The 12,957-nt window shown below is 46.6% G+C and overlaps 1 protein-coding gene across 1 annotated transcript in view; it reads left to right on the top strand.

Moving 5' to 3' along the window:
• Nucleotides 1-12,957, top strand: part of MORC3 (MORC family CW-type zinc finger 3) — a 46,002-nt gene that overhangs the window by 2,292 nt on the left and 30,753 nt on the right. The window contains exon 2 of the mRNA XM_035116018.2: nt 9,611-10,016. Coding sequence (XP_034971909.1) covers nt 9,975-10,016 — 42 coding nt within the window. The 5' untranslated portion in view covers nt 9,611-9,974. The remainder of the gene's footprint in view (nt 1-9,610; nt 10,017-12,957) is intronic.

Genomic DNA, 12,957 nt, shown 5'->3' with positions numbered 1-12,957 from the left:
TTCTCAAAGTCAGGCCAGAAAACTGATAACAGAATTAAAGAAATGTACATTTGTGCAGACAATTTATTAATATAAACCCTTCATAATTTATTAGATGTTACACCTCTAGAAGATATTCTAAACCATGAGTCGGCAAACTAAGGCCCACAGACCGGATCAGGCCCAATTGCCTTCTAGATCCAGCCCGTAGACTGTTTGGGAATCACTGCGTGGATTGCCAGCGGGTGCATTCTTTCCTTCTCCCTCCCTCTCCCTCTCCCGGCAGTGCTTTTCTCCTCAGGGATGGAACAATCTTGTCCCACGCCAGGCACCGTCAATGGCAGGAGTCAACTCGCCCCACCTGCCCGCCTCAGCAGGGCAGTGCTGCTGCTGCGTTTTCCTCCTGCTCCTCCTCCCTCCCCAGTCTGCCCTTCAGTGTTCAGGCGGGTTGTTGCGGTGACTGCAGCCGCCGCTTGCGGGTTGGCGGGTGGCTCTGTCTTCTCCACGGTGCCTCTCAGGAAGCAGCAGCAGCAGGTGGTGGGTAAAAGCTCCGGCGATGCCCCAGTTCCCCTACCTCTGTCTGCTTCTGTCTTCGCCAGCCAACACAGCCTCCTACCTCACCACGGTGCCTGCCTGGCTGGAGAAGCCCAACTGTGGCTATTGGGATGACAACTGGGACAGGTGAAGCGAAGCATCTTCAGGCCTCTTTGCGGGCCCCCCAAAAAAATATAGTCTGCCCCCTCCCACAATGTATGAGGGACGCTGGACCAGCCCCCTGCTGAAAAAGTTTGCTGACCCCTGTTCTACACCCTGTGGTTGTAAGCTAGAATACTTAACAATGGACCATGTCTGATTAAAAATGCACATTATCGGTCGTCATGAACCCATCCTTGGTGATCCCAGATTCCAACACTCACCCCCTGCACAGCACACTGCTACCAGCCATTTTGGAAAAATGGGTGAAACTGCAACTAAGTGCTTGGGCCATGCCTCAAAAAGCCCATCCCCCATGTCTGAAGTCTGTTTAGAGGAAAACCCAGCTGCACTGAGTGTTTATAATAGTCACAGCCTAAAAAGCATGACTCATGCACACTCCCTTTCTCTAAGAAATGTGTGTACGTGCAGCAGTGGGTATAATGGCAAGGCTAGATTCAGCAGTCTGTGCACGAGTGTGAGATTCTGGTTACAAACGCTTCAGGTTATGAGCTCCACTAACCCAGAAGTAGCTGCTCCTGGTTGCAAACTTTGCCCCAGAATGTGAACGGAAATTGCACGCCGGAGGCACAAGCACAGCGGGAGGCCCCATTAGTGAAAGCATGCCTCAAGTTATGAAGGTTTCAGCTTAAGAACGGAACTCCGGAACGAATTAAGTTCGTAACCAGAGGTACCACTGTAATTGCTTGCAGTGAGACCCAGTGTGGTGTAGTGGTTAAGAGTGATACTCGTAATCTGGTGAACCGGGTTCGTGTCCCCTCTCCTCCAAATGCAGCTGCTGGGTGACCTTGGGCTAGTCACACTTCTTTGAAGTCTCTCAGCCCCACTCACCTCACAGAGTGTTTGTTGTGGAGAAGGAAGGGAAAGGAGAATGTTAGCCGCTTTAACATTCCTTAGGGTAGTGATAAAGCGGGATATCAAATCCAAACTCCTCCTCCTCTTCTTGAAGTTTAGAGCAAAGACTTTGGAGACCTCATTTCTTAACTTTTCTATTTTATGTTAGACATAAAACACTTATGAGTAATGCATAGTTTGAGGATTAAAATACAGTACAGCAAACTTCCTCCTCATGCAAGGAGCTGAGTTTCAGTCGGTATCTTAACATACACCTTTAAAGGCAAAGTACATGTTGATCTTCCTTTTGGTTTCTGTCTAGGTGCACAAGCTTGTATTTTATACAGAAATCATGATACCAAATAGATACCTCTGCAGCATGATTGATATGAATTATTTTCTACCCTTTTCCGTTTTCACTGCTCATCTCTTGAGGTAGTGTTTGTGTTTCATAGGTTTCCTCAATTAGATTTATGATTAACTCTTTTCAACCCTATTCAAACAGTACTATTTCTATTTTTGTTGTTGTTCAGTCATTTAGTCGTGCCCGACTCTTCATGCCCCATGGACCAGAGCATGCCAAGGACTCCTGTCTTCCACTGCCTCCTGCAGATTGGTCAGACTCATGTTGGTGGCTTTGAGAACACTGTCCAACCATCTCGTCCTCTGTCGTCCCCTTCTCCTTGTGCCCTCCATCTTTCCCAACATCAGGGTCTTTTCCAGGGTCCTTCCCTTTCTATCTTACAACTAGCTGGCCCTGCCACACGTTGCTGTGGTGTTGTGTTTGAAATGAGGAAGGAAGGAATAAGATAGTTGGTATTTGAAAGTTTGTTATGTCTTTATGTATTTATTGGGTTTGTCGTCAATGGTGGAGTGGTTGTTGTTGGGGTTAGTGTTTATTCTTGGGATGTGTGTGGTGGTAGTGTGGAGTGGTCTATTTGGAGGTGGGTGTTAACGGTTTTGGCGTGGTTGAAGTGCATAGTTGTCAAGTTTTTCCTTTTCTCGTGAGGAATCCTATTCAGCATAAGGGAATTTCCCTTTTAAAAAGGGAGAACTTGACAGCTATGTTGAAGTGTCTTCCAGGTAGTCATTGGACGGCGTTGTTGAAGGTATTGTGGTAGGTGAAGTGTCTCTTAGATAGTTGTTGTTTGAAGAGGCGGATGTTGTTGTTGGTCTTTTGAGTCGTAGTTGTCATGGTGGTATTTAAAATGTGGAAATATAAGAGAAGAGAAAGAAAGGTTAATTATTTGTTTAAGATAAGTAGGGGTGTGTTAGACGTATAGTGTAGTGTGGAGGTTAGGTTTTTTTTAAGTTATGGAGGGTGGTTGTTGTTTTAGAGTCAGGGTAATATGGAGGTGGTAAGGGGTGTTGAAGTGTGAGTTGTTTGGTGTGGGTGAGTGGGGGAAGTGGGTTAACTGTAAAGTTGTGTAGGGGGGGTTTCACCTTAATGGGAAAATGTAGGTGTTTATGGGTGGGAATGTTGGAGTTTTTTGTTTGGGGGTGTGTTGGGTTTTTGTTGTAAGGTGTTATTGGAGGAAGTTATGGAGAGTGGTTGGTGTTTGTGAGTCAGGGGAAGATGGAGGTGGTTAGGTGTATGGCGGTGGGAGTTATGTGTTTGGGTGTGGTGTGTGGGATGAGTGTATGTAGTCGAGGTCCCATATGTTGCGACTTACCTGAATAATTAGATTGTTGATGTGAAGAAGTAAAAAAGATAGGAATTGTAGAAGAAAGAAAATGAAATGGGGGGAGTCAGAAAAATGGGGAGAAGCAATATGTATTCGTGGAATTTATTTATTTATTTATTTATTTATTTATTTATTTATTTATTTATTTATTTATTTATTTATTTATACCCTGCCCATCTGGCTGGGTTTCCCTCACCACTCTGGGCGGCTTCCAACAAATAGCAAAATACATTAGTAGGGGTGTATTAGGTAGAGAGGGTATTGGGGAAGATGGGATGTTGGAAAGTTTTTGAGGAGGAGTGTTGTTGGATATTCAGTGTAAAATGGAGGTGGTCAGGGGTCTTGAGGTTTTTTCCTCTTTGTGGGGGTTTGGGGTTAGTGGGTTAATGTGGGGTGGCGTAAAGTTATGGAAGGCGGTTGGTGTCGAAGAGTAATGTTAAAATGGAGGTGGTTAGGGATCCCGAGGTGGGAATTATTGGTGTGGGGGGGGTTGGAGGTTAGGGGACCGAGGTGGGGGATTAGTGGGGAGACGTGGGATAGAGTAAAGTTTTAGAGGGTGTGTGTGAAATGTAGGTAGTCAAGGATGGCTGGGGGGGTTTAATGGGGGTGGGGGGGTGGGGGGTCATTTTCTGAAGTTGGAAACTTCTGTAGGTAGAAGTAGAGATATCGTCTCTTAACTTTACAGTCCTGTGTGGAGTGGAAGAGTTGTAGTTGTGTTGATGGTAGTGTCTCCCGGGGCGGTCTGGGTCTCGGGAAGGTAGAAATGTTTCCCGGATCGGCCTGGCTCCCTTGGGGATGGGTGTGGGTTTTTTGGGGTGTGGAGGTTGGGTCGGGGAGGGAGCGTCTGTTGCTTGGGAGGTTTTCAGCGGTGGAGTCGGGGCCTGGGGGGTGTTGTGGCACCGTCAGAGGAAGAGGTCTTGCTTCCGAGGGGGGGGTGTTGGCGTCGGGGTTGTGGGGCGGTGCAGTAGCGTGTGAGGGAGAGGCCTTGGTCCCGATGACGCGGTTGTGGTGGTGTCGGGGTCTGTCGGGTGCTGAGTCACTGTCAGAGGAAGCGGCCTTGCTTCTGAGAAGGCGACTGTGGTGGTGTCGGGGCCTGTCGGGTGTTGAGTCACCGTCAGAGGAAGCGGGCTTGCTCCGGCTGTGTTGGCGTCGGGGTTGTTGGGCGGTGCATCAGCGTCTCAGGGAGCTTGTTCCCGAGGAGGAGGAGGGGCTACTGTCTGCTGTCAGGGTCTGTCAGGCGGTGAGGGAGTGTGAGAGGGAATGGTCTTCTTGGCAAGGAGGCGAGGATGCTGGTGTCGGGTGTGTCCGATAATGTCTTCCACACCTCTGGGATGGTGTGGCCCGGCCTACCCAGAGGGTTGGCGGATGGATCTCCATGGCCGGCGTATCTCGTGAAGGTGGGGTCTGTGGGGTGTGAGCTAGTCTCCATGGGGAGGGAGGAGGTGGAGGGCACTGTTTTTGTTTGTGTAAAAACAGGTTTTTACCTGTGCAGGTATGAGAGTCGAAACCTTCAGAAGTCGAAGTGCTCGGATGTCGAGGTATGACTGTATACCCTTTTTGAAATGTAAGGCAAGTTCCAGGACTCCAGTGAGACAGACCAGAAATGAAAGTCAGGCAGCAATATTCTTTTAACAAAAAGGTTTTATATTCAAGTTGTTTTGTCAGACAAAGCAAGTTGGGTGCATTTAGGAATTGAGGCAAATGCATTATTTGTGCCAGCTGCATACAATTCTTATACTCTCAGTAAAAGCAAGAATCAGCCCCCTGCCCAACCCATTAGCTTCCCCCTAGCCAATGACTAACAAGTTCCTATGTTTCCTAATGCATATTCAATAAAGCTCAACCAATGAAAATTGGTGGTATTTCTTTAGCCAATCAGAATAGTGTTTGCCTTATTAGTTTCAAGCTACAAAGCCGTTTGCCTACTCCACTAGGTGGTGCATGCTTGAGCGGCATAGATGTTCTAAACATTGCATTCTACTAAAATGGAAGCTGCATAGCTAAAATGGAGTTTTCCAGACTTTGATCAAGAGCCTCGTTTCTGTCCAGTGCTGGTGAGGTGCCTCAGCATGGCTAGGATTGTTCTGGCCCAGCTCAGGTCCAGCGCCTCAAAACTAGAGCAAAAGTAACAAAGAGAGCCTTATTATGCCAGTCGCAAATGGTTGTTTGAATTAATTCTGTGTTGTGTGTATTTAACAACTGGCATTCATCACTCACTACCCTTTAGGTGCAGAGGATTTGTTTTCTGAGGCATGTGTTATCACAACGTGTCTTACTTTGCTGCATGTTTTTAGCTGCTGCCTGTTGTTGTTAATGCTGTGTTCCTATTGTACATTTCAATGCATTAAGTTTTTCGCCACCATTACATTATCACCATTATATTAATAAAGTACCGTCTGTGTGCATAGCACTTTACAAAAAGGCAACAGGTATGCTAGATCGCTAGGTTCCCCCTACCCCAAGGGGCTCCCGGTTTAAAATAGCCAGGGAAATGGAAGGGGGAAATGGAAGCAAGAGAAAATATGTAATTATTTCAATTACACATTCTTTAGCTTAATGACAATAAGATATAGGTAGGACTAGGGGAATTAGGGAGCAGCAAATCCAGTGGGAACGGGAGAAGGTAAGCGTTGGGAAGGAGGAGGAAGAGTGAAAATTTGAATTGGAGATTAGGGATTTTTCAGGCAGACACAGTTGCTAGAATTAAGTACCTACAATGGAAAAGACCCTTCCATACAATCCTACTAGCCATGTCTTAGGAGGCAAAGCTATGCACAAAAGGATATCAAGACATGAGCTCTCTCTGTCTCTCTCTCTCTCTCTCTCTCTGAAATGTCCAGTGGCCAGTTGCAGGAAACTGCTGCATGCATACATAATGTCGGACTCTGTTCAGACAAGGTGCAGCATGCTATTATTTTCACACGCATTCCTCTATTAAGGATCATGGAAGAGCTACAGTTTAAAGTACCCACTAAATGCACATGCAGCATACACTTAATATGGACTGTCTTCAGCCGGTTACTACACCACATCTATGTGCAGCAGTGATTCCTTGTGCCCACTTTGTATGTTAGAGCATACATTGCATGGAAGTACATACAATGGGTACTTAAGGATCACTTAAGGAAGACACGTGAAAAACATGTGCTATGTCTGATAGTACAATCTTATACATGTCTTCAGAAATAAGTTACAGGTGGGTAGCCGTGTTGGTCTGGCATAGTCAAAACAACAACAAAAAATTCCTTAGAGACCAACTAAGTTTGTCATTGATTTGAGCTTTCGTGTGCATGCACACTTCTTCAGATACACTGAAACAGAAGTCACCAGACCTTTATATATAGTGAGAGGGTGAGGAGGGGTATTACTCAGAAGGGTGGTGGGAATGGGTGATTAACTGATAGGTGTGGAAACTCACGGCCTGTTAACGACTGCGGTTGGTCTTACAGGAAAAAACAAGGGGTGAGATGGCTAAAGATAGCTTTATCATGTATAATGAGATAAGAATCTAATGTCTTTATTCAGACCAGGTCTCTCCATGGTTTTAAGTTTGTTGATAAGTTGAAGTTCAGCAACTTCTCTTTCCAGTCTATTTCTGAAATTCTTTTGTAATAAGACAGTTACTTTGAGATCTTGTATAGAATGTCCTGGGAGATTGAAATGTTTTCCTACTGGTTTCTCTGTCTTGTGATTCCTGATGTCAGATTTATGTCCATTTATCCTTTGGCATAGGGTTTGGCCTCTTTGTCCAATATAGAGCGCTGAAGGGCACTGTTGGCATTTGACAAACTTAGTTGGTCTCTAAGGTGCTACTGGAAGAATTTATTTATTTTTTGTTCAGAATTAAGGCCACTGATTTACAGGTTCCATGTACACAGGCTGTGTACACACCATACATTTAAAGAACATTTCCCCTGGCTAAAAAATAATAATCATGGGAACTGTAGTTTAAGGGTGCTCAGAACTGTAGTTCTGTGAGGGGTAAACTACCATTCCCAGGAATCTTTTGCGGAATTCATCTGTTGTGCAAAGGCTGTAAGGCTTATCTGCATCAGAAACTGGTTTGAGTCCATACATTCAAGGAAACCCGGGAACTGTAATTGGGGAATTTAGGAAATGCTTTCAGTAAGTCACAGCACCTTGCCAAACTACAACACCCAAAATTCTCTGAGCATTTTTTTATGTTAACATGTTGTTTTAAGAAAAGAGGTTGTAATGTACAGTAATACCTCGGAATACGAACGCGATCCGTTCCGGATCGCAGTTCGTAACCCGAATAGTTCGCAAACCGAGCGCGATGGGCGCCGCCATTTTGTGCATGCGCAAAACGCGCGATCGCGCGCGCGCAGCTTATGCGCGCGCGCGGCGAAAACACTTCCAGGTTTGCGCAGTTCGTAACCCGAACTGTTCGCAAACCGAGGTGGTCGTAACCTGAGGTACGACTAACTTCTCTAGCACATTCCTGCTAGCACATTCCTGCTCCAAGCTAGCCCGTTCTAAATTTACAGTACTGGCAACATTTTAACCTATGAACACTACGCATCAAAAAGATTTGCAAAATATTAATTTAAAATCTTTTTTATTTCCCCAAACATTAGTGGTTGTTATTCCTAATTCAAGAAGTGGGGGCTGAGAGGATGTGATGCAAAGCTCAGAGGTGTAGTCTGTTTCAGCAAATAATAATGAGACATGAGCAAGACTAAGACTGCAGTTGCTTCAAGAACAGCAGGGACTGAGTAATTTAAGCAGTGTGGCATATGCATAAGAGAGTTTTTTGTTTTTGTTTTAAAGGAAAGGCTAGATAGAAAGAAATTGATTCTGGTTGCCACAGTCTCTCAGTCTTTTTCAAAACAACCCTCAAATCCAGGAACATTAGAAAGCAACATTTCCTTACCTATCACCCACACAATAGAGATAAAGCACTATTATACCATTTGTTGTAACAGTCATGGAGAATTCTGGGAACTGCATTCTGCTATGGGTGCCGAGAATTGCACCTTAACAAACTACAGTTCCCAGGATTCTCCATGGCCCTTAAAGGGGCATAAAAGTGCTTTAAATTTAGAGTCTGCAAAGAGTGCTGGGTATTATGGCTCCGAGAGGGCTAAACTACAATTACCATAATTCTTGGCAGGGGGTATGTACTTAAAGGTATGGCTTGTTGTTGTTGTTTAGTTGTTCAGTCGTGTCTAACTCTTCGTGACCCCATGGACCATAGCACGCCAGGCACTCCTGTCTTCCACTGCCTCCCGCAGTTTGGTCAAACTCATGTTCATAGCTTTGAGAACACTGTCCAACCATCTTGTCCTCTGTCGTCCCCTTCTCCTAGTGCCCTCAATCTTTCCCAACATCAGGGTCTTTTCCAAGGATTCTTCTCTTCTCATGAGGTGGCCAAAGTATTGGAGCCTCAGCTTCACGATCTGTCCTTCCAGGGAGCACTCAGGGCTGATTTCCTTAAGAATGGATAGGTTTGATCTTCTTGCAGTCCATGGGACTCTCAAGAGTCTCCTCCAGCACCATAATTCAAAAGCATCAATTCTTCGGCGATCAGCCTTCTTTATGGTCCAGCTCTCACTTCCATACATCACTACTGGGAAAACCATAGCTTTAACTATACGGACCTTTGTAGGCAAGGTGATGTCTCTGCTTTTTAAGATGTTGATTTTGGTTACTTATGTCCATTTTTAAAAGGTACTGATTTTAGCTGTGATAATGATAATTATTTTATGTGAATTGTTTTTTTAGAGGCGTGGATCTTAGCTGCACTGGTCTCTTCCAACTCTACAATTCTATAATACACCTACAGACTCAGTGCTGGATTTACGTATAAGCTAAACAAGCTATAGCTTAGGGCCCCACTTTCTTGGGGGGACCCAAAAATGTAAAGGGAAAAAACCTGGATGTACATTTCCAAAATATAAGATAAAAACAAATAAAATAAAACCTACATATAGCAACAGTGTTTTGTGGGCTCCTATGATGTAAGTAATGGGCCCCCAATCATTTTAAGTTAGAACTTAATAATTACTTCACTATTAATATACTTCTTCTTAATTGTATTTCACTATTAATATACCTCTTCTCCTTAATTGTATTTCAGTTCAACATATACTTTGATAAAATACATATTTTGTTATGTGCAAACGGCTTTAGATACCTGTTAGGTCCATAAATTACCATACAGCATATATTCAACACAAATAAGTGACAATTTGTTGATGACAAAGGACAGCTGGACATATAAAGGGCCCCATTACCTTCAGTAGCTTAGGGCCTCATCAAACCGAAATCAGTACATCGATCGCTTCGAGGGCTCTTGAAGCTTGTAAATCTCTCTAAATAAATACGGAAGGCGAAACTTTCTGTTTAACAGTCCACCTTTATCTCTTTTTACACAGGCTCCGTTCCAGAGAAGTACCAGCCCACCCTGACCGCTATGAAAAACTGTCGCTGCATAATCATGCCTTCAACTTGAACTCCCCGCTCTCTGCACCTGCGTACACACGTGCAGAGCAGGGAAGCCGAAGAAGTAAACAGTGGACCCGAAAGGCCGTGCAAGCGGCACCCGTCGATCCGTGACGTTGTCGGTTGAGCGATATAAACACAGCGCTAGCTGCAGAAGGAAAGCGAAGGGAAAACATGATTTGTTGATTTTGCAGCTCCGCCCAGTCTCCTCCCCGGAAATAACTTGCACTGAAGAAGAGGGGCCTGGGAAAAAGGAAGCTTCTTTGCGGCAGCGGCTTTTGTACCGGAGCAGCTAAGATGGCGTCGTCGCTAAAGGAGAGCGGGATTCCTCTGAGTGCGGTGAGAGCGGGCGGAGGGAAGGCGGCGGTTTTTTCCGCAGGGTGCTGTGACAGGTTGCGTTTATGTGGCTTGCGGGGCAGAGGCGAGATTTGGAGCGTCGTCGCGTAGGCGCCTTACCCGCGACGGGTGGAGATGCTCAAGTTATTGCCTTTCGCGCTGTCGGGGCGCCCGGTTGCAAATCCTCTCTGGGAAGTGGAATGTGCGATTTTTCTGGGCTGCGGGATCCTCCTCCCCGGTTTCTGTCCCGTTTGCTCTCTCAGCAGCGCGGAGCTGAAGGGCTCGGAGGCTTCTCTTTAGGGAGACCCCTTTCTGCTCTTCCAAGTTGCCTCCTGAGAATTGTGCAAAAAAAGAAGGGATCGTGGCAGCCGCTGGTGGGCTATCCCATCATTGCGGGAGAGGCAAAGTCTCCCGTGCATCTCCCTAAAGGCGCAGGAGTTTGGTTCTCTTACCTAGTTTTAGCGATCTTTTTGCAAAGCTGCAGGCTCCAGACATCTGAAACCTGGCCACGCGCGTTGTAAACATTGCCTGCTCCTTTTGTGCCCTCGGGGCGGGGGGCGGGGTTCTGAGTGAAAAGGGGGGCGCACACAATACTGTGATCGTGTGAGTTTGGAAGAAGGAAGCGCGGGAGAGGTGGAACTGGTCTGATTTTTAGCTTTCGCTTTTCAGCACCCCGAGGGGAGGAGTCAGCCAAGGCAGGGCTTGAGTAGTGTTGCTTTTGCCTGGCAAATGGTATGCTCTGGCTGTGGTGAAGATATGCATCTTTCTTTCCTTTTTTTCAAATTGTTATTAATTTTCCAAATTGTTACAAATCAAACCTAATTTAATACAATCCTGTTCCAAACATATGATGATGATGATCATCATCATCATCATTTCCTCACATTGTTGTTGTTTAGTCGTGTCCGACTCTACGTGACCCCATGGACCAGAGCACGCCAGGCACTCCTGTCTTGCACTGCCTCCTGCAGTTTGGTCAGACTCATGTTGGTAGCTTCGAGAACACTGTCCAACCATCTTGTTCTCTGTCGTCCCCTTCTCCTTTTGCCCTCCATCTTTCCCAACATCAGGGTCTTTTCCAGGGAATCTTCTCTTCTCATGAGGTGGCCAAAGTATTGGAGCCTCAGCTTCACGATCTGTCCTTCCAGTGAGCGCTCAAGGCTGATTTCCTTCAGAATGGATAGGTTTGATCTTCATGCAGTCCATGGGACTCTCAAGAGTCTCCTATTTCCTCACATAGCCGCATCATTTCTTCTTTAAAGTCCAAGAAACAAGATTGATTCAGGAGGCAGTTCTAGTGAGCACAGCAACTTGTCTCGTTAGATCTTGCACTTTGTGTGCATCTTGATAGGAATGCTATTTTACAGAACAAGGGTAGCCACATAAAATCCCTTCTCTGAGTTATTGTGGAGTGGGTTTCTGAGATACTGTATTTGGAACTCGCAGGAGAAACGCTCTCACAAAACACAGTGATCTACTTGGGTATTTAGAGGATAAGGTGGCCTTTCAAATAACTTTGTCCTGAGCTGTTTGGGGCCTTATATGTTAGAACCAGCACCTTAAACGGGTCCCAGTACCAGATGTTCCTTGCAGGTTGGTCCCAGTCAGTCCAACTACAACTGCTGTATTATAGTTATCTATAGTTATTATCTATAGTTTAGAGTACCAACAGCGCCGTCTTTAGCGCCCCCGGTGCCGTGGTGCACCGGATCCCTCCAGCGCCCGCCGGATCCCTCCAGCGCCCTCCCACCCCGTTTCCCAGTGCGGTGGGCGCCGCGCGCAGCGCCGGTGGAACAGGCGCTGCTGCGCGGCAGGCGGGCGGGCAGGCGCAGCTGCGCGGTGGACCGGTCGGCCAGCGGGTGGCCGCAGCTCGCGGCGCCCTCCTGGCGGGCCGGCGCCATGGTGCCCTGCGCCACCCAGCCTGCACGTAGGGCCGGCTCTGAGTACCAAGTCCTAGAGTTTCATGAGAGTTTTCAAAGGTAGCTGTATATCTAGTGCATTTCAATATCTATCTGGGGGTTACTGTGAATAACTCCAAACCAAAGTAAAACTATGTACAGTGGTACCTCAGGTTAAGTACTTAATTGGTTCCGGAAGTCCGTTCTTAACGTGAAGTGTTCTTAACCTGAAGCGTACTTTCCCATTGAAAGTAATGGAAAAGTAGATTGATCCATTCCAGACGATGAAAAACACCCCCTAAAACAGCAATTTAAGGTGAATTTTACTGTCTAACGAGACCATTGATCCATAAAATGAAGGCAATAATCAAGGTAAAGGGACCCCTGACTATTAGGCCCAGTCATGACCGACTCTGGGGTTGCGGCGCTCATCTTGCATTATTATTGGCCGAGGGAGCCGACGTACAGCTTCCAGGTCATGTGGCCAGCATGACAAAGCCGCTTCTGGCAAACCAGAGCAGCGCACGGAAACGCCGTTTACCTTCCCGCTGTAGCGGTACCTATTTATCTACTTGCACTTTGACGTGCTTTCGAACTGCTAGGTTTGCAGGAGCTGGGACCGAGCAACGGGAGCTCACCCCATCACGGGGATTCGAACCGCCGACCTTCTGATCAGCAAGCCCTAGGCTCAGTGGTTTAACCCACAGCGCCACCCACGTCCCTTTCAATAATCGATGTAAGGTAAACCCCTGACCATTAGGTCCAGTCGTGACCGACTCTGGGGTTGCACGCTCATCTCGCATTATTGGTATAGCTTCCAGGTCATGTGGCCAGCATGACAAAGCCGCTTCTGGCAAACCAGAGCAGCGCACGGAAACGCCGTTTACTTTCCCGCTGTAGCGGTTCCTATTTATCTACTTGCATTTTGACGTGCTTTCAAACTGCTAGGTTGGCAGGAGCTGGGACCGAGCAACGGGAGCTCACCCCGTCACAGGGATTCGAACCGCCGACCTTCTGATCAGCAAGCCCTAGGCTCAGTGGTTTAA

Source organism: Zootoca vivipara, chromosome 4 (genome assembly GCF_963506605.1).
Source record: "Zootoca vivipara chromosome 4, rZooViv1.1, whole genome shotgun sequence".
Lineage (NCBI taxonomy): Eukaryota > Metazoa > Chordata > Lepidosauria > Squamata > Lacertidae > Zootoca > Zootoca vivipara.
The sequence above is the reverse complement of the archived record's forward strand: the minus strand, read 5'-3'. Positions and strand labels throughout refer to the sequence as shown.